The 22146-nt window shown below is 45.0% G+C and overlaps 1 protein-coding gene and 1 long non-coding RNA gene across 2 annotated transcripts in view; one reads left to right on the forward strand and one right to left on the reverse strand.

Moving 5' to 3' along the window:
- Nucleotides 1-320: 320 nt before the first annotated feature.
- Nucleotides 321-3658, reverse strand: LOC122920056 (ZP domain-containing protein-like). The gene is made up of 5 exons (XM_044269268.1): nucleotides 3515-3658; nucleotides 2020-2414; nucleotides 1225-1321; nucleotides 894-1086; nucleotides 321-472 (listed from the first exon to the last, which is right to left on the reverse strand). The coding sequence occupies exons 1-5, from the start codon at nucleotides 3656-3658 to the stop codon at nucleotides 321-323; spliced, it is 981 nt and encodes a 326-aa protein (XP_044125203.1).
- A 5217-nt stretch (nucleotides 3659-8875) lies between these two features.
- The window catches only part of LOC122921075, a 29025-nt gene continuing 15754 nt past the window's right edge, over nucleotides 8876-22146 (forward strand). The window contains exons 1-2 of the long non-coding RNA XR_006386966.1: nucleotides 8876-9069; nucleotides 12894-12980. This is a non-coding gene — a long non-coding RNA (uncharacterized LOC122921075). The remainder of the gene's footprint in view (nucleotides 9070-12893; nucleotides 12981-22146) is intronic.

Genomic DNA, 22146 nt, shown 5'->3' on the forward strand with positions numbered 1-22146 from the left:
AAAGGTTACATGATTTAGTGGTAAAATGCCGTGGGTGGGCATTGTTTGGGCTCATGCGGTCAGCAGCACGTTCAGGCAATATCCTTAAACATATGGTCACCATTATTATAAAAGGACGCCAAAACGTTGCATTTATGATAAGCTTTAATATAAAGGTCTCAAATGTAATATTGTGTTACTTATGAAGACGGGCAATTTTCCATGGAGTTCAGTAAATGTTTGACTGTGGATAACAGCAGTGATTTTTCATTTATTTATATTACACCGAAATGTAAAAATTTCACAAATATTTTTGTTTTCATTTTCTTGAAAAATTCGACTCAGAAATCTTGAGTTTTTAGTAACTCATAACCCGACAGTCTGGGTCTTTTTGTATATAAGCGGGCGATGAAGCCGAGCAATGCCACAATGACCACTCCTGATAGCGAAATCACCAGGGTGTTCACATTCAGAGAGGACGATTCTGCTTGATCTGAAGAAAAAATATAAATTAAAAAAATAAATTATATATACAGTACATACAGCCATTCAATATCATGTAACACAATGACAGCCGAGGTTTCCCAGAGTGGAAGTGCCGTTTCTGTTTTAATATTATTATTTTTTATAACGGAGTCCTATGGGTAACATATGCCACTGTGTACCTATGAGCAGCCTCCCAGCGCCGACTGAAGGCTCAAATGTAATATAAACAGCAGAGGGGCAGCTTGAAGCCCCTGGGACACGATACAAAATCTGTAACAAGGCGCCTACTTACCATGTGTCATTTATCATACTGGTGTCTGTGGCAGAGGGCTCCTTGGGTCTTCTCAGGGCCCAGAGTAACTACTACCTATCCCCCCCCCCCCCCAGCTATGCCCCTGGTAAACAGTCATACCAGTTGTGGTCCTCACCTGTATTACCAGGAGATTGTCTTTTCATTCTGAGCGGACCCTGGGAGATGAAGTGCTGCTGAGACTCTGAGGTCAATGATCTCCTGTGTCGTTGCCTATTAGAGTCTCCCTGTGATTTTGTGATACAGCCTTGGCTGCAGCGAGTACCTGACTCTCCAAACTTACACAAGATGACTGTGCAACTCACGTAAACCTAAGGATTCATCAGAAATTAAATACAGTTAAATACAGTTCTTTATTATTTGCTTGACTTCCTGAAGACTACTAGTTAGGACTCATGCAGACGGCAAGCTAGGTCGTAGCCCTGTATTCACAATTCATTTCCACTTACTTCACTATAGTCTCCGATAAATGCAAAAGCCTCCATTGCAAACCTGTATTCGGTCCTTGTTGCAGAGTAAACTACTAAAGTTTCATCCTTTATGCATCTGCAAGATTAATATTATAAATTCAACATTAAGTGCCTAAATTGCATTGTCTGCATTACAGTCCATGTCACAATGTCCCCAGCCAGCCACAGGATCTCAAAAACAGATCCAACCTGTTCCAGCACCCCCCATAACTGGACCAGGGTATAGAGCACTGTGGCTCAGCAATGAAGGTCCAGATGGGTGTTACCAGTTGGGGGTGTGACACTATCCAATCAGTGCTGCCAGTGTCAGACTATGCAAGGAACCCCCCCCCCCCCCCCCCCCTATTAAGATTTCTATACGTATCCAGGACCAAGGACAACATCTGCATGGAGTTTGTATGTTCTCCCGGTGTTTGCGTGGGTTTCCTCCGGGTTCTCCGGTTTCCTCCCACACTCCAAAGACATACTGATAGGGAACTTAATTGTGAGCCCCATTGGGGACAGCAAGCAATAATAATGTCTCTAAAATCACTGCAGAATATGTCAGCGCTATATAAGTGAGGAAAATAAAAAATATAGACGGGGTTGTCATAATGAGGCCATCAAAGTGTGATTGACCCTGGCGGCACAGTCCCTTCAATGCAAAACAGCTCGCCATGTGGCAATGCCTGGTACTGCAGCTATTAATGAAAAACGGTCTCTTACTAGGAAAAGCAAAAACATTAATATACAGTATTATACAATGAAGGTCCCCATGTCAGGAAGTAACTTTACCCGTTTTGTATGAAGTCGTAAAATACGGGGTCACTAGGGTTATCGTGCGGTGTGGCTTTACAAGACTCCACAAATAATTGGACGTTGGGGACTGAAGAATCAACTTGAATCTCCATGTAGAGTAATTCCTGCAGAGTCACCTCCAGAGGATACTGGGTCTCGACCTCTACAAAGCGATCGTCTGTGTAGAACTGGAACTTGTAGGTGAAGTTACCGAATCCGGCCTCTGTGAACACGTAATCGGATTTATGGGCATGAAATGAAGAGGACACCCGGCTCATTTTTGGAAAGGAGCAGTTGAAGGGGATTGACACCCCATGTTTCCTGGTAATGACGCTGAATTCGTTACCAAAGGAGGTGGCCTGATTTTTAAACACAATGTCATGTTCTGTTTCCTTAAAACAAAAAAGAAAAAGAAAAGAAAGATTGTAAAATGTTACATATGAGGTGGGGGGGGGGGGGGGACACGACCTCCGGCTCCCTGCACTTAATACGGAGGGAGTCAGGGTCACCTAGAATCAAGCCAACAGGAAAACACAAATAAAGGAACAGACTTAGCTGAGAAACCAGCAGTTGCAGCATCTAGCAGTGAGCACAATCCAGGAAGTTGTATAAACCGCAAAGTGATGCAGTATGGGAGGGGATATAAAGGGATGCAATCAGTGCAACTAGATGACAGCTGAGAGAGGGAAACGAGATGACAAAACGAAACCAAAACAAAAGAACCTCAAGCAAGAGGTACTGAAGAATGTCTGTCCGAGCTTCTCAGAGATCTGGCGGTGACACAGCTATCATATAATATGTCTAAGCAGTAGATTTGGATGACTGTCAGAAAATCGAACTCTAGCAGCTATACAGATATATTGAAATATTAATCAGTACATAATTTTGGACCTAAAAATTACATAATGATAAAAGACGATGAGTCACTAAAGGGCATCTGTCAGCAGATTTGTACCTATGACACCAGCTGACCTGTTACATGTGCGCTTGGCAGCTGAAGGCATCTGTGTTGGTCCCATGTTCATATGTGCCCACATTGCTAAGAAAAATTATGTTTTAATATATGAAAATGAGACTCTAGGAGCAACAGGGGCGTTACCATTACACCTAGAGGCTCTGCAACTGCTGCGCCCTCTGCATTTTGATTAACTGGGCCATGTGTGATGACATATTTACTGCCTGTCCCTGTCAATCAAAATGCATGGGTGAGGCAGTTGCAGAGAGAGCAGAGCCTTTAAGTGTAAAGGCAACGCCCCCATTGCTCCTAGAGGCTCATTTGTATATATTAAAACATCATTTTTCTCATATGAACATGGGACCAACACAGACGCCTTCAGCTGCCGAGCGCACATGTAACAGGTCAGCCAGTGTCATAGGGACAAATCTGCTGACAAATGCCCTTTAAATATCACATGTTTACCTTCCAAAAGATGGTCTGCAATATTTCACTTAATAATAGGAATATTCTAACAGGTTAAACCCCTTTCATTACCTCAATCTCCGTCCCACAGGAGTTGTAGGCCACGCTTGCTATGAGGTGGGTGCTGTTTGAACTAACCAGACAGTGTGGATCGTTGAGGCGGAACTGGTTTTCGTAAAGTTCGTGATCAGATGACTTGGCAGCAATTAAAGTCATGGTGTTCTCGTGGCAGATCAGCTCAATGTTATCTAGACACAGAAGGTCAGATCAGACCTTTAAATAATGCTTTCTGTGGGTCATGATACAAGACATCACAATGAAATAATTAGGCTTAAAGGGTTAAAGGGGTGCTCCAGGATTTAACAAGCGATGATCTACACTGAACAAATATATAAACACAACACTTTCGGTTTTGCTCCCATTTTGCATGAGCTGAACTCAAAGATCTGAAACATTTTCTACATACACAAAAGACCCATTACTCTCAAATATTGTTCACAAATCTGTCTAAATCTGTGTTAGTGAGCACTTCTCCTTTGGAGATAACCCATCCCACCTCACAGGTGTGGCATATCAAGGTGCTGATTAGACAGCATGAATATTGCACAGCTGTGCCTTAGACTGCCCACAATGTAAGGCCACTCTGAAATGTGCACGGTTTGGGGGTCAGAAAACCAGTCAGTGTCTGGTGTGGCTCACACAGTGCAACACATCTCCGTGGCATAGAGTTGATCAGGTTGTTGATTGTGGCCTGTGGGATGTTGGTCCACTCCTCTTCTATAGCTGTGCGAAGTTGCAGAATATTGGCAGGAACTGGAACGCTCTGTCGTATATGCGGATCCAGAGCATCCCAAACATGCTCAACTGTTGACATGTCCGGTGAGTATGCTGGCCATGCAAGAACTGGGATGGTTTCAGCTTCCAGGAATTGGGTACAGATCCTTGCAATATGGGGCCGTGCATTATCATGCTGTAACATGAGGTGATGGTCGTGGATGAATGGCACAACAATGGGCCTCAGGATCTCGTCACTGTATCGCTGTGCATTCAAAATGCCATCAATAAAATGCACCTGTGTTCATTGTCCATAACATACGCCTGCCCATACCATAACCCCACCACCACCATGGGCCACTCGATGCACAACGTTGATGTCAGCAAACCGCTCACCCACACACGCTGTCTGCCATCTGCCCTGAACAGTGAAAACCGGGACTCATCCGTGAAAAGAACGCCTCTCCAATGTGCCAGACGCCATCGAATGTGAGCATTTTCCCACTCAAGTCGGTTACGACGACGAACTGCAGTCAAGTCCAGACCCTGATGAGTACGACGAGCATGCAGATGAGCTTCCCTGAGACGGTTTCGGACAGTTTGTGCAAACCGATTGTTGCTGCAGCTGTCGGTGGCTGGTCTCAGATGATCATGGAGGTGAACATGCTGGATGTGGAGGTCCTGGGCTGGTGTGGTTACACGTGGTCTGCGGTTGTGAGGCCGGTTGGATGTACTGCCAAATTCTCTGAAACGCCTTTGGAGACGGCTTATGGTAGGGAAATGAACATTCACTGCACGGGCAACAGCTCTGGTAGATATTCCTGCAGTCAGCATGCCAACTGCACGCTCCCTCAAACATTGCAACATCTGTGGCATTGTGCTGTGTGATCAAACTGCACATTTCAGAGTGGCCTTACATTGTGGGCAGTCTAAGGCACAGCTGTGCAATATTCATACTGTCTAATCAGCACCTTGATATGCCACACCTGTGAGGTGGGATGGATTATCTCGGCAAAGGAGAAGTGCTCACTAACACAGATTTAGACAGATTTTTGAACAATATTTGAGAGTAATGGGTCTTTTGTGTATGTAGAAAATGTTTCAGATCTTTGAGTTCAGCTCATGCAAAATGGGAGCAAAATTGCGAAAGTGTTGCATTTATACTTTTGTTCAGTGTATTTGGAATAGATCAATATCAGATCCCTGCCGATCAGCTGCTCCGGCGCCCGAACTTCACATTTCCATCTCTTCTGTAGTGGATTGGGCTGGTCACTTGGGTAATGGGAGCAGCGCTGCAGTAACCAGATCCATTCACGACACAGTGGACAGATTGTTTAGTTCCAGCGACCTACTTCTGAACAACTGATCGGAGAGGTGGCGATCTGATATTGATGACCTGGCCTATGGATAGATCATCAACATTTAAACCCCTTTAAGCTGGACATCTACTCTGGAACTATCCATATGGCCAAAAAACAGTAGGAAACCTTTAGGCAAAGTGCACAGCCATTAAAGGAGTACAAGATGGATGACAGACCAAGAACGTATAACTTTGAAAGAGCTGGAAAGAAATCCCCAAATAATATTAAAACCAGCCGATAAGAGGGGAGGAGTGCTGGTTTTAGACAGAGATAAGTATGAGAATGAGATGCTTAGGTTGTTGTCAGATAAAGATACATATAAAATCCTAAAAAAAGGACCCTACCTCTGAATTCAAAAGAAAATTTGAGGTGTTGCTACAAGAAGGCTTTGAGAACAGTGTTCTAAATAAGAGAGAGTTGGAATATTTAAAAGTTAGGTATCCGAAGGTCCCAGGAATATATTATTTGCCGAAAAACAGCCTGTCCAATCCTCCTGGCAGGCTAATTGTGTCAGGAATTGGGTCCCTGACAAGTAAATTAAGGCTACTTTCACACTTGCGCTTGATCGGATCCGTTCTGAACGGATCCGATCATATTAATGCAGACGGAGGCTCCGTTCAGTACGGATCCGTCTGCATTAATAACTTAGAAAAAATTCTAAGTGTGAAAGCAGCCTGAGCGGATCCGTTCAGACTTTCAATGTAAAGTCAATGGGGGACGGATCCGCTTGAAGATTGAGCCATATGGTGACATCTTCAAGCGGATCCGTTCCCATTGACTTACATTGTAAGTCTGGACGGATCCGCACGCCTCCGCACGGCCAGGCGGACACCCGAACGCTGCAAGCAGCGTTCAGCTGTCCGCCTGTCCGTGCGGAGGCGAGCGGAGCGGAGGCTGAACGCCGCCAGACTGATGCAGTCTGAGCGGATCCGCTCCATTCAGACTGCATCAGGGCTGGACGGAGGCGTTTGGGTCCGCTCGTGAGCTCCTTCAAACGGAGCTCACGAACGGACCCATGAACGCTAGTGTGAAAGTAGCCTAACAGAGTATGCGATGCGCCGCACAGACCTGTCACTTACCAGTAGGAGGAGCGTCGGCCGGCCACAGACAGCGCAGGTAAGTATAAGCTAAGTAACCATGGCAGCCAGGACTGCAGTAGCGTCCTGGCTACCATGGTAACCGATTGGAGCCCCAGCGATAACTGGGACTCCGATCGGAAATGCCGCTCCACTGCCACCAATGATGGGGTGGGGAGGGGGGTTGTTAGCCTGTGGCCACTGCCACCAATGCTAATACTGGGGAGGGAGGGGGCCGCACTGGCCACCAATGCTAATACTGGGGAGGGAGGGAGGGGGGCCGCACTGGCCACCAATGCTTTTAATACTGGGGAGGGAGGGGGTCTGGGGGGGTCTGCGGCACCTGAGGGGTTAATTGTGCGGATCACAGCCCCCTGTAAGAGATCGGGTGCTGCCAGGCAGCAGGGGGCAGTTATGTACACAGTTCTTAGTATATTCTAACTTGAAGCGTCCCCATCACCATGGGAACGCCTCTGTGTTAGAATATACTGTTGGATCTGAGTTTTCACAATCTTGAAAACTCAGATCTGAAAAAGCTGTTATGCAGACGGATCCGTTCTGAACGGATACCATCGTTTGCATTATAGGTGCGGATCCGTCTGTGCAGATACCAGGCGGATCCGCACCAAACGCAAGTGTGAAAGTAGCCTATGTTGACTTCTTTTTGCAGAAGTATGTAAAGCGATCCCCATCCTATCTTAAAGATGGGGGCAGCGTGTTGGAAGTTATTGATAAATATGGTTCACCCTCCCCCAATACATGGCTAGCCACAGCGGATGTGCCATCATTGTATACCATTATGCCAAAAGATTTGGGTATTAAAGCTGTGAAAGAACAACTTCAAAATGATGTGGACATGAGGGATATACACTTTAGGTTCACTTTCTTTACCCAGTTTAGCGCAATTATGGGGCTGTTAAAAAAAACTCGCTACGTAAAAATTGATCAATATTAAAAAATTACCCAACTCTGGGGAACATTATCCCTGACAAACCTGAACTTTTATTCCAAAAAAGCACCAAATTTGAGGGATGTTTTGGTGCATAGCCATATCCCTATGAAGGTTGAAAAGAAAGGAAAAAAACTATTCACATGGTGCAGTTTCTGCATTGCTTGCAGGAACTGTACCATAGAAGATAAAAAGAAAAAGGAATATCCAAAAGATTTCATCTAAAAATGGTCAGATCTATGATATTAAGGGAGAAATTACTTGTGAGCTTATGGGGGTAATATACAGTACCTTCTGAAATGCCCCTGTGGGTTAATATATATTGGGAGGACCATGCGTAAATTAAAAACAAGAATCCAAGAACATATTAATAATATTAGAAAAAGGTCTTGAAACCCACAGTGTGTCCATGCATAAAAAATAAATGCATTGCAAAAATCCAAAGGGATTATGGTTTACAGGGATAGAAAGAGTTAAACAGAATTCGCGAGGTGGAGATCCGGTGGGGGCTATTAATCGCCGGGAAGTAGAATGGATTTTCAGAATACGGTCCTTGCAACCGGATGGTCTGAACATCGACTTTGATCTGAAACCCTGCCTGGTTGAATAGCTGGGAGTAGTGGGGTTTAGTAGCGGTGAATGAATCAGAGTAGGAATCCTCATTGGCTACTAGTGAAAATCACGGGGTGGACTTTTTTATGACGCATGAGTATAGTGAAATAATGCTAGGTAGTTGATGTAGTTTCCTTACGTTTTAAAGTGTTGGAATAATAGGATTTGATAATGATTGAAGCTGTTACTGTATTATTTTGAAGCAGGCATGCTCAACCTGCGGCCCTCCAGCGATTGCAAAACTACAACTCCCAGCATGCCTGAACAGCCTACAGGTATCAGCCTACATCGGGGCATTGTGGGAGTTGTAGTTTTACAACAGCTGGAGGGCCGCAGGTTGAGCATGCCTGCTTTAAAGCAAGAGATTATGTTTAAAGAATGTTACTATTTATATATTTTATGGAATTTAAGAAAATGGGTGTTTTAAATGGAAGGGGGTGGGAGGAGTATGTATGTTTTCTGTCATCCCAGACCCATATAAAAGGAACGCCCATATGTGGGTGTAATATCCGCTCCTGGGTCGGGCGGTCTTTTATGCTCTGTTCTATGCTTACTGATTTTATACTTCTGTGAGTATAATAAAACCTATTTCTATACCGAAGATTGGTGGACCTTCACTATGTGCCTTAACCTTTATATCCACAGACGGGTTGCTTTGTGATAAAGACCATCCTCTGGTGGAATCTCGATGTTTGGCAGCACTAGAAAACTGACGTATCCTATCCTTACTAATACTCAGGGAATATAGCCAAAGTGAGGCAGCGCAACTCCTTTGTTGAATTCACAGTTTTTAATGTGAATTGAGCCAGCTTCACACGGTGGTCTGCGACGCCAACAGAAGAAAAGAAAACAGTGGTAAACTTTTTGTATTTTATTTATTTTTTTATATATTTTTTATTTTTATTTTTTATTTAAAGAGACAGGGAACCTGTCACCAGTATTTTGTGTATAGAGCTGAGGACATGGGTTGCTAGATGGCCGCTAGCACATCCGCAATACCCAGTCCCCATAGCTCTGTGTGCTTTTATTGTGTAAAAAAAAACTATTTAATACATATGCAAATTACCCTGAGATGTGTCCTGTACGTGAGATGAGTCCAGCGTGATGGAGCCCAGCACCGCCCCGCATCCTCAGAATCTCCTCCTTGCTCCCCGACATCAGACAGCCAGAGCGCCGTAATCTTGCGATGCGCGAGCCCAGAGCGCCGTAATCTTGCGATGCGCGAGCTAGCGCATGCGCTGTTCCTTCCCTGAGGCTGATGCCAGCACAGGGAAGGAACACTATGAGGACACTGCGCATGCGCTAGCTAGCGCATCGCAAGATTACGGCGCTCTGGCTGTCTGATGTCGGGGAGCAAGGAGGAGATTCTGAGGATGCGGGGCGGTGCTGCGCTCCTTCACGCTGGACTCATCTCACGTACAGGACACATCTCAGGGTAATTTGCATATGGATCAAATCATTTTTTTTCCACAATAAAAGCACACAGAGCTATGGGGACTGGGTATTGCGGATGTGCTAGCGGCCATCTAGCAACCCATGTCCTCAGATCTATACATCAGATCCCGGTGACAGGTTCCCTTTAAAGGAGTTGTCTCATCTCAGACGATGGGGGCATATCGCTATGATATGCCCCCATTGTCTGATAGGTGCGGGTCCCACCTCTGGGAACCGCACTTACAATGAGAATGAAGCAGGGAAATGAATGGAGGGCGCACTGTGCATGCGCAGCCGCCCTCTATTAATTTCTATGGGGCAGCCAAAAATAACCTATGGGGCTCGGCTATTTCCGTCTGTCCCATAGAAATTAATGGGAGCCGCGCGTGCGCGATGTGTTCCCATTCACTTCTATGGGAGCAGCGCTTGGTGGTGGACGGACCCCGGGAAATCCGGGGTCCTCCAGCCACAGCTTTCCCTGCTCCGTTCTCATTGTAGGTGCTGGTCCCAGCGGTGGGACATGCACCTATCAGACAATGGGTGCATATCCTAGCGATATGCCTCCATTGTCTGAGATGGGAATACCCCTTTAACAAACAGCAATGACCTATTGTTAGTGCATTTCAGCCACGGCTTGACCGTGCGGCGAACGCTACATGGGACTGCACCTATTCTGTTTAAGAACTTTGTCCATATGAGACAAACTTGCTGTATCGAGATCATACAGTGGGTTTTCTTCACAATTTCATGCTTTCATAAACCAACACTATGATATTAGTGTGAACAGAACATAATGCAACTGTCTTAAAGGCTATGAACACCTTCGAGGCAAATGTTTCCTTATGATTCCATTTGACTCATTTTGGGCTAAAAAATAATGTTTTCAATTGGTCTTTTTTTGAAAATATTGAGCTGTTCTGTCACAAAGGGTTAACTGCTTGTCTAGCTTTGTGATTCCTACTTTTCACTATCATCTAATAACCCTTATTACTAATTTACTAAAAGGTCATAAACACTTATTTAAGGCACATCCTTATCAGTAAGATAAGAACTGAGCTATAATGAGTGTTTATAATGTCAGAGAGCAGAGATACGGAGCCCATCCGATTGGCTGGCTGACGGAGCAGAGAGAAAATTCAGATCCCTCTATCGGAGCATCTCAGCCCTGTACAGAAAAAAGTGCTGCATATTTGTAATAAAGACCAATTTAAAAAAAGATTTTTAGCTCAAAATGAGAACAATGCAATAATAAACAAAATTGGATACAAAGGTGTACATAGCCTTTAAAGGGGTTTTCCGAGATTATGATATGGGTGACCTATTTTCAGGGTAGGTTATCAATATCAGATCAGTGGGGGGTCCAACACCAGGATCCCAGCCAATTATATGTTTGTGTGAGCACTGCGGTCTCCTCGCAGCTTACCAAGCACATTGTATAGTGGTTGTACTTGGTACTGCAGCTCATCTGTATTCACTTGAATGAGAATGACCTGCGCATAGGCCACGTGACTGATGTATGGTGACGTCATTGGCCTAGGAAGAGGATGCAGCACCACTGCCTCTTTGTACAGCTGATCAATGAGGGTTCCGGGAGTTGGACCCTCGCCCATTTGATATTGATGACCTATGGGTTATCCTATAGGTCATCAATATCAAAATCCCCGAAAACCCCTTTAATCTATTCTAAAATCTTAACCTACAGCGGAGCATACCTAAACTGCTGGGTCCCACCACTGCGGTGACACAACGCATTTCAGACTGATACCTGTAGGAATAATGGAAGCAGTAATCATTCATATTGTGCTCAATACATCATGGTGGATAATGCTGGATTAACAACGATAAAAATGGTCTGCACATGTATAAATGCAGAAATGACTACATCTGTCTAGGTGTTTAGGTATTATTATTACCACTAGAACTTCCTGTGACTACTTCTGTACAAAACATGGCTGCTTTCTTCAGAAGGAGCACCACACTTTTCCAGTGGTTGTATCTGGTACTACATCTAGACTCTATTGAAGTGAATAGTGCTGAGCAATAATACCACACAGAACTGGTGGCCAAGTGGGGTGCTGCCCTTGACAAAGACAAAAAGAAGCCATGTTTTTGAAATTCTGGACTACCCCAATGGAGGCCACCCAGGCAAGAAGTCAGGTGATTACTGGGCAATGCTAAGTGTCACCTTGTACAGGTAAAATGTGTATATGCAGTTCCCACAATAAAGTGAAGCTTTAAATGTTACAAACTGTACCGACCCGTTGTAGGTTTCTGCCACAAAACAGATAGGTACATGGTCTCCCACATTGTTTTCGGACGGGGTCCATTTTACCACCATTCTCACTGTGCTAGACCGAGATATGCTGGTGAATGATTTGGTCATACCAGGTGGACCACTGACTTTGAAATCTGAAATGCTAAAAAAAAACAAAAAAAAAAAACATATAAATACATACATTTTCACATAAACGGATGCTATATATACCATATATATATATATATATATTATAAATGGAATTTGTATTTATATATATATATATATATATATATATATATATCTTTTATCATAGTCTAGTAAAAATTTTATGCTCCTAAATCATGTTAAGCCTATTTATTCCCGAATCTCAGAATTCACGGTAAAACAAATTCCCTTGGAATAATAGCTGAATTCAGGGATCTCACCAGCAGCTCCCTCCAGTTTTTATCTTGACATTAAATGTGTCCCTGTTAAATACCGCATTGGGTATAGCAATGGGTACTTCATGAAGAAGACTAAAGAGTTTAAGCGGGTTTTCAGAGTTTCTGATATTGATGACCTGTCCTAGTCATCAATATCAGATCGGTGGAGGTCCAACACCTGCGATCCCCACCCATCAGCTATTTGAGGAGGCCATGGAATTCCGGTGAGCACCACGGTCTCCTCGCAACTTACAGAAGCACAGTGCCATCCATTAGGTAGCGGTGTTAGGTATTGCAGCTCGGCCCCATGAATGAGACTGAGCTGTGTCTAGGCAACATGACCGATTAATGTGATGTCACTGGCCTAGCAAATTTCCTCTTACTGAAGCGTCGCAGCCTCTTCATACAGCTGAACGACGGGGGGTAGAGGGAGTTGGACTTCCACCGAATCCCGGAAAACCCCATTAAATCTGAGACTACATAATAAATCCTTGCATTGTGATCAGTAGGCTTAGGTTTGTAGTCTATGGTGTGCTATTTGAAAACTGGTTTCCTTGTCTGAACAGTCAGCAGTTTTGTAGACAGGCGGAGACCGGAAGTGCAGTGAAGGCATCCCAGGAGCTACAAAACCAGAACAGAGCGGTGGGTGGCAGGTAAGGAATAAAAAAAAAATAAAAAAACCTAGACAACCTAGGGCATCTGTCAACAGTTTTCTACCTATGACTCTGGCTGACCTGTTACATGTGCACTTGGCAGCTGAAGGCATCTGTGTTGGTCCCATGTTCATATGTGCCCGCATTGCTGAAGAAAATTATGTTTTAAAATATGCAAATGAGCCTCTAGGAGCAACGGGGCGTAACCATTACACCTAGAGGCTCTGCTCTCTCTGCAACTGCCGCACCCTCTCCACTTTTACTGAGAGCCCCCCGCCCCCTATTGATCATCTGTTTTGCGCAGCTGCCAACACCAGAAACCATACAGCGAAAGGAGCGGGAAGCACAATGTTCTGTCCCGGGGTACTGCAGCTCAGCTCCTGTTCAAGCGCATGGAGGCTGAGCTGCAGTACTCCGGCACCAGAATCTACACAGTACAAGGAGCCTTCTGTCCACCAGAGGATGCCCGAAACAGCTTATCAGTGGAAGGGCTGGGTGTCAGACCCCACCGATCTGATACGGATGACCTACCCTGAGGATATAGTAGTACTGGAAAACCCCTTTAATTAGTTCATGGCACCAGTTTGGCTCTCCCAGCCGATGTATTATATGTCTTACCTTTCATACACTGCATGAGCTGATAGATGAAGCTGGAACACATCTCCTGCTTTGGTCGGTAGCCTCTCCCCTTGACGTGGAGTGGGTGCAATCAATTTTGGTCTGTAATCCCCAAATGTACAAGAGGGAGCTGGGCTGGTAACTGAAAGGGGAGAAAAACAGATGCCGGTAATAAAAAAGAGGGAAAACAATAGGAATTTGCATTGAGATGTTCTCCTATCAAGGGCTCATGCACACGACAGCCTCTGTTTTGTGGTCTGCAAATCGCAGATCCGAAAAACACAGATTCCGGCTGTGCGCATGCAACCATTGTTTTTCCCCCGCCGAGAGAAAAGTCCTATTCTTATCTGCCTAAGGCCTCATGCACACGGACGTTTTTTTTTGCGGTCCGCAAAAACGGTTTCCGTTGTTCCGTGATCCGTGTCCGTTTTTTCTTCCGTGGGTCTTCCTTGATTTTTGGAGGATCCACGGACATGAAAAATAAAAAAAAAATCTAAGTCAAGTTTGCCTTTGAAATTATAGGAAAAAACGGACACGGATCACGGACGCGGATGACAATCTTGTGTGCATCCGTGATTTTTCACGGACCCATTGACTTGAATGGGTCCGTGAACCGTTGTCCGTTAAAAAAAATAGGACAGGTCATATTTTTTTCACGGACTTGAAACACTGATCACGGATGCGGATGCCAAACAGTGCATTTTCCGATTTTTCCACGGACTCATTGAAAGTCAATGGGTCCGTTGAAAAAAAAAAAGGAAAACGGAACAACGGCCGCGGATGCACACAACGGTCGTGTGCATGAGGCCAAACGGACAAGAATAGGACATGTTCTACATTTTTGTGGGGTCACAGAATGGACTTTGCAGGGTGTGGACTGAAACTGTGGCAGTGAGAACTAAAAGTTGGGTGGCGTACTGCTTCTTAAAGCGGACTTGTCAACTCTCCTGCCATGTCTGCTTTAGTAAAGACTTATATTCCTTAACATATAACAAAGCTGGAGCGTGTTTTCCTAGAACTATGTGATGTGCCATTCCTCTGTTATTCCTCCTAGAGATGTATGAACAAATTGGCAACTGGGTGTTATCAGTTAAAGGCATGTCCCTGCACACTCTGACATTGTGCTGACATTGGTAGATTGTGTAGGGGCACATCCATTTGCAAGATGGAGGGTAACACCCGATTGTCAATCTATTCATATATTTCTAGGAGGGATAACAGAGGAATGGCACAAGGTAGAGTTTCTGAGAAATGATGTTCCAGAATTCTAATTCCATGGGGAAACCAGGTGTTTACTAGAACAGACATATCAGGAGTGGTGACAGATACAGATCGCCTTTAATTCAATGCCCTCATACAGTAGATATACACTGTATGTTATCCATCCAAGTAGACCAATGGTCTCCAATGCCATGGAATGGTTGATGAGCTGATGTTGTACCTTAGGACCATACATTATGGATCTGTATGGCAACCTGTATCCGCTATTTGGTGCTTTCATGGGGTCTACAGTAATTTCCCCCCAGAATGGAATACCTCTATGGCACACGGAAGTCTAGTTTGGGCCCATATTATCAGCCTGTACCTCAAGAGTCATGTGCATGAGCCATTCTTCTTACCTTCTACTAAAAACTGCAGAGAAATTCTGCTCAGGGAATCTGTAAAGATCGGTAATTCTGAAGTCGGGTAGAAATCCCATCCTGTTGTCTCATATGGAAATGTCACAGCCTCAGTAAAAATGTCTTCAGTAGAACCTTCAAAAACTGAGGTTGTTCTTATGGGAAGATCAGTGATCGGCTCTGTAATATAATAATGTTGGGTTGTCTCAATGTCTGGAAGAACCGTTGTGGCTTCTTCTGTAATATAATAATAGGGGGAAGTCTTGATGTCTGGAAGAACTACTGTGGTTTCATCTGTAACATAATCAAGTGGGGTTGTCTCGATGTCTGGAAGAACCTCCGTGGCTTCTTCTGTAACATAATAATGTGGGGTTGTCTTGATGTCTGGAAGAACTTCTGTGGCTTCATCTGTAACATAATCAAGTGGGGTTGTCTCGATGTCTGGAAGAACCTCTGTGGCTTCGTCTGTAACATAATAATGTGGGGTTGTCTCGATGTCTGTAGCTTCGTCTGTAACATAATAATGTGGGGTTGTCTCGATGTCTGTAGCTTCCTCTGTAACATAATAATGGGGGGTTGTCTCAATGTCTGGAAGAACCGTTGTGGCTTCTTCTGTAATATAATAATAGGGGGAAGTCTTGATGTCTGGAAGAACTTCTGTGGCTTCTTTTGTAACATAATAATGTGGGGTTGTCTCGATGTCTGTAGCTTCTTCTGTAACATAATAATGTGGGGTTGTCTTGATGTCTGGAAGAACTTCTGTGGCTTCATCTGTAACATAATCAAGTGGGGTTGTCTCGATGTCTGGAAGAACCTCTGTGGCTTCTTCTGTAACATAATAATGGGGGGTAGTCTTGATGTCTGGAAGAACTTCCGTGGCGTCTTTTGTAATATAATAATATGGGGTAGTCTCGATGTCTGGAAGAGGTTTTGAGGTGGCTTCTTCTCTACTATAATAATCTGTGGTGGTCTCAAGAGGTTCTGCGGTGCTATCAGGAACCTCAGAAACAGCTTCTGTTAGATAAACGTCTGAAGTAATGTCTACCTTGTCAGTTGTTTTCAGGGTTCCACCACTTACTAACTCTGTGACAAATTCCGTTGTCCACAGAGTCTTTTCGTAAAATGTATTGAATTCTGACTGTGTGGTGTCATACCAGTAATATTTTGGGGAATCCTTTGGTAGTTCTCGACTTCTACGCTTAAGGGGCCGCTGTTTGTAAATGACTGTTCCATCGCTGTACGTGAGGTAAATAGTGTTCTTTACAAAGTCTTCTAGTATTAATTCCACCACGTAGGATCCGGTGTTCATCCATGATGGAATAAATAAGGTACACAGGCTCTAGAATAAAGATTATACATAGATTATTATTATTATATTAGTGAGTATCTCTCACGTGTATTTTATATATTGTATGTTTTAGCATCATATAGGTGGCAAGTTCATATTTGCCAACTTTTTTAGTAGAGGTTTTTAGGAAGTTTCGTGGCTATTATTTTTTCCAGGCTTAAAACACCCCTTTTTAGAGGCCACACCCTGGATAAGTCAGGCCACACCTCCTTTATATCACATGCTGCCACCCCCTCAGTGGGTTTGGAAACCAGGGATGTGTCTGATGATGCAGCATCCTGACACCACACACGGTTAGGAACTTAGGACTGATCTTCAGAAGGTGGAGGCTCCTGCTGCGCTCAGGATATATGCCATCTTGTCCAGGAGTCTCCCAGACATGCTGGGGGAGTTGGCAAGTATGGGCTAATTTGTATGAGGGTTAAAACTATTAGAGCAGGTGGTGCACAATCTTTTTTGGTCTGAGGGCCGCATTGACACATCGCTCTAATTTAAGGGGCCGCAAATACAAATAAAAAAATGTTGATCGACGCTCATTTGCATCGGCCTATTACACAGGCCAATGTAAAGTGATTGGGGAGGAGTGATCGCTATCACAGTCATTCCTCCGATTCGGTCCTCCGTACTGCCCCTGCTGCCTCCATCTTCCGGACATTGTATGGCCATGGTCACATACACCTCTCCAGCCAATGACTGGCTTCAGCGGTAATGTGGCCACAAACAGCATGTCACTACTGAAGCCAGTCATTGACTGGAGCGGTGTATGTGACCATGGCGGGCGCAGGCACGGCGATGAAGCTGGCAGCCGGCGAGCGTCCGTGCCTCACTGCGCCTGCGCCGAATACTGAACGGCGCCAGATTTCCCCAGCGCACAGGGCCGGCAGGAGGATGTGAACGCTGCCTGGCCCTGTGAAATCAAGACTTGGAGGGCGTGTAATGAGGTGGGAGAACAGAGCCTCTAGGACAGTGGTTCTCAACCTTTCTAAAGCCGTGACCCCTTAATACAGTTCCTCATGTTGTGGTGACCCCCAACCATTACATTTTTTTCCTTACGTCATAACTAATTTTGCTACTGTTATGAATTGTAATGTAAATATCTGATATGCAGGATGTATGCCAGTCTATTACAAGGTGTTAGGTAGTTCTGTAATTGGCGCTGTGTTGTGGGGGATCTGTGGATGGCGCTGTGTTGTGGGGGATCTGTGGATGGCGCTGTGTTGTGGGGGATCTGTGGATGGCGCTGTGTTGTGGGGGATCTGTGGATGGCGCTGTGTTGTGGGGGATCTGTGGAGGGCACTGTGTTGTGGGGGATCTGTGGAGGGCGCTGTGTTGTGGGGGATCTGTGGATAGCGCTGTTATGAGGGATCTGTGGAGGACGCTGTTATATGGGGGATCTGTGGAGGGCGCTGTTATGGGGTATCTGTGGAGGGCGCTGTTATGGGGGATCTGTGGAGGGCGCTGTTATGGGGGATCTGTGGAGGGCGCTGTTATGGGGGATCTGTGGAGGACGCTGTTATGGGGGATCTGTGGAGGACGCTGTTATGGGGGATCTGTGGAGGACAGTGTTATGGGGGATCTGTAGAGGACACTTATGGGGGACCTGTGGATGGCACTGTTATGGGGTGGATCTGTGGAGTACGCTGTTATAGGGGATGTGTGCTATGACACATAGGGCCATGAGGGGGGCCAGCATAAGACATATGGCATGTTATGCTGGTCCCCCTCATGGCCCTATGTGTCCCCTTATGTGTCCTAAACTGCGCACATAACTGTCTTTGCGTGTAAAGTATGTTACTCCTGTGTGAAACAATCTCTCTCCTATTTGTAGCGTTATACTACCCTACCTCGTGAGATTTCCCTACCTCCTGACTTCCTGTCACACTGCTAATGACGTGAGGAGGCATTCCTGAGTTTTGACGATCTGCGCATGCGCAAACCGACAGTTTATGGAAAATCTCAGCGGAGTTCAGCTTTACACCGGGACACTGCGCATGTGCAGGAGAGCCTTAGTAGGGAAATATTACGGCCCAGTGCGCAAGCGCGGCTAACACCGGCCGGCGCATGCGTAGTGTCCCGGTGTGAAGCTGAACTCCGCTGAGATTTTCCATAAACTGTCGGTTTGCGCATGCGCAGATCGTCAAAACTCAGGAACGCCTCCTCACGTCATTAGCAGTGCGACGGGAAGTCAGGAGGTAGGGAAATCTCACGAAGTAGGGTAATGTAACGCTACAATCGTGCAGCCCTAATAGGAAGCCTCAGGCGACCCCCCGGAAAGGGCCCATCACGACCCCTAGGTTCAGAACCGCTGCTCTAGGAGCAGGAGCAACGCCACCCCCCCCGCCCCCCCCCGCCAACGCGGTGGACGCCGCCCCTGGGCACTTGCGAGCCCTCATTTACATATGCATCAAAGTTCTTTTTTGGCAGTTTTACAAGTCCACTAAAGCATATAAAGGTACCGCTTTAATCATCTGTGTTGCGGCTACAGCGCTATGGGAACTGTTAAAAAGGGGTAAATGTGCTGACAGACTCCCTTTAAGCCCGCAACTGGTTATCCAAGTCCCAGCCTAAGTAATCCTGTGTCAACAACACCCGAGAGAGGAACCTGGGAGTTGTTACGAAATTCTACCAAGTTGTAGACCCTAGTGGGTGATCAAGCAAGACACCCTCAGTTGTGACCTGAGCCAAAGTGTGACCAGCTGCATTGACACAGTGGGAAACATTTATTAAGACCGGCGTTTTACATGTTGGTCTTAATCTATCCCCCGCGGGCGTCAGATGCAGCACAATTATTAGGAGGAACACTTTACTTAATAATTTTGGGAAATCTGTACAGGTCCATGCACCAGGAGAGATATCTATACCAGCAAGGACGTAGGTGTAGATTTCAGGTATAATCTACTCCAGCTTCCAGGTCCAGATTACAATAAATGTGCTGGATTTGCTATACCCGGTCCTGCGCCACACACACCCCTTAAAACCCACAAAATGTTGCTAAATTTTGCGAAAGTGGGGCATGCACAAAACGTTTTAACACCAGTTTTCTGGCATACAAGGGATAATAAGTGGCCTTCAATAAATGGTAAGGCAAACCACATTAAAACTGTGGCTGAGGATCTAATTTCAGGTATGACTGACCCCTTTTGACCACTTTGATGCTCCATGATAGGTTTACATCCAGTTTATCATCTTACATGGTCTACAGAAAAATACCAGGCACACAATGAGCACTCTCCATAGTAATATCCACCATTTCGGCACGTCACAAGATCTCCATCGGGGTCATGTCCTAATAATTTAATGGTGGTTTCACAATTTTGAGGAACCCTTAAAAACAAAAATAAGGCTTTAAAAAAGTTTTTTTTTTTAACATAGTAGTTAAATGTAACGTTAGCTTTAAAGAGTCATATTATCAACTTGGACAGAAGCCTTTTTTTTGCACAGTGGCTGGTAGATGTTGTACCTTATAATCGGTATGATGGTTGTCACAGGTGAGCTGTTAGGCATCTGAGTATCAGATCTAATTCCTAAGTCCACAGAGGTCATCAGTTGCCACCCACCGGAATAAGGATATGCGTTGACCCAGCAACAACTGCTTTCCCTGTTGAGACATAAATGAAAAGTGTGCATTCGATATATATCCAATGTATAGAATGAAATAAGGCCAAGGTTCATCAACTTCTTGAGGAAATGGTTCTACAGCATCTCAAAGCATGACACAGTCTTCATGAAAATGACTGTTCCTTCCCTGATGTCTAAAGAAGGTGTCAAGGGGAACTGCATACAAGAACCGCCCGCTGCCTCTCAGTTATCTGTATTTACCATGTCATCCCTTAGCCACGATGGTCAGTGGTGTAATCCTGCCTATCAAGTCTCCAGCAGCACAGTGGAGCTGTCATTATATTGTCACCCTGCGGAGAGGCAGAAAACGTGTCAGTGGTGCAGGAACCTCTCTGGTGCTAGAACATTGAAATCTTTATTCCATATTGATTAAAATCACCATTGTAAGTATAACAAGACATTGCTGACGCATTTTGAAGAAACCTCATTGCTCTCAGTCATAGCCTACTCTTCTTTGCAGAATACTCAGTTAAAAGCACTGTGGGTTGTTCAAAATAGGAAGTCAGTCCGAAATAGGTAGGTATCTCTTGGTATACTCAGAGTGATTTTAAGAAATTTCAACTTCACCTCTCAAGATTTGAATGTACGAGCCCTGAAGTGCTTAATGCCTTCTTTAAAACTACAGGGTTTTTTTTTTGCCGTTACGGACGCGGAGTGCCTCCTTGCGCTGATGAAATATAAGGGAGTGTGAACATGTTTTCATAGGAATGTAATCCTGCCGAGCTAGCCTCCAACATTACAACAGAGCTGTCATCCGGTCATTATAAATTCGCCCTATAGATGCAGAAAACATCAGCTGCTTTTGGTGTTGTAATCCTGCCTATCTTGTCTGCAGCAGTTCAATGGAGCTCTCATCTAGTCATTATAGCATCACTTTGTAGGGAGGCAGGAGGCATCAGCCGCTTGTGTCTTATTGCTTTCGGTGCTGTAATCCTGCCTATCTTGTCTCCAGCAGTATAATAGAGCTGTCATCTAGCCATTATAATTTCACTCTGTGGAGAGGCAGGAAGCATCAGTTGATTGTGTCTGCTATTGTTGGTGATGTAATCCTGCCTGTCTTGTCTCCAGCAGTACAATACAGCTGTCATCTAGTTATTATAACGTCACCCTATAGAGATGCAGGAATCATCAGCTGATTGTGTCTTCTACTGTTAGTGGTGTAATCTTGCCTATCTTGTCTCCAGCAGTATAGTAAAGCTGTCATCCAGCCATTATATCAGCATGTAGACAGGCAGTCAACAACATCAGCGTATTGTGTCTGCTACTGTTGATGGTGTAATTCTGCCTGTCTAGTCTGCAGCAGTACAATACAACTATCATCTAGTCATTATAACGTCACCCTGTAGAGAGGCAGGAAGCATCAGCTGATTGTGTCTTCTACTGTTAGTGGTGTAATCGTGCCTATCTTGTCTTCAGCAGTATAGTAAAGCTGTCATCCTGCCATTATATCAGCATGTAGACAGGCAGTCAACAACATCAGCGTATTGTGTCTGCTACTGTTGATGGTGTAATTCTGCCTGTCTAGTCTGCAGCAGTACAATAGCTATCATCCAGCCATTATAACTTCATTTGTAAGGCAGCATGGAGCAACACCTGATTGTGTCTGCTATTTTGGCGGTTAATTCTGCCTATCTTGTCTCCAGCAGTATAGCAGAGAAGCAATCCGGTTATTATAACGTCACCCTGTACAGAGGCAGGAATCATCAGCTGCTACTGTTAGTGGTGTAATCCTGCCTATCTTGCCTCCAGCAGTATAGTAGAGCTGTTATCAAGCCATTACAACATCAGCACGTAGATGGGCAGGCAACATTAGCTTATCGTGTTTGCCACTGTCAGTGGTATAATTCTGCCTGTCTAGTCTTCAGCGGTACAATAGGTGCCATCCAGTCATTAGAACATCACCCTGATCCAGCAAAAGCCTATTGAGCATGCTACTATCTGTAGTGTAATCCTGCCTATCTAG

This window comes from Bufo gargarizans, chromosome 10, assembly GCF_014858855.1.
Source record: "Bufo gargarizans isolate SCDJY-AF-19 chromosome 10, ASM1485885v1, whole genome shotgun sequence".
Lineage (NCBI taxonomy): Eukaryota > Metazoa > Chordata > Amphibia > Anura > Bufonidae > Bufo > Bufo gargarizans.

Coding starts and splice junctions, on each gene's coding strand:
- LOC122920056 (XM_044269268.1), bottom strand. CDS start 3,658: ATGACTTTAATTGCTGCCAAGTCATCTGATCACGAACTTTACGAAAAC. Junction 2,415..3,514: donor CCTGTGGGACGGAGATTGAG/GTAATGAAAGGG, acceptor TTTTGTTTTAAG/GAAACAGAACATGACATTGT. Junction 1,322..2,019: donor TACGACTTCATACAAAACGG/GTAAAGTTACTT, acceptor TTAATCTTGCAG/ATGCATAAAGGATGAAACTT.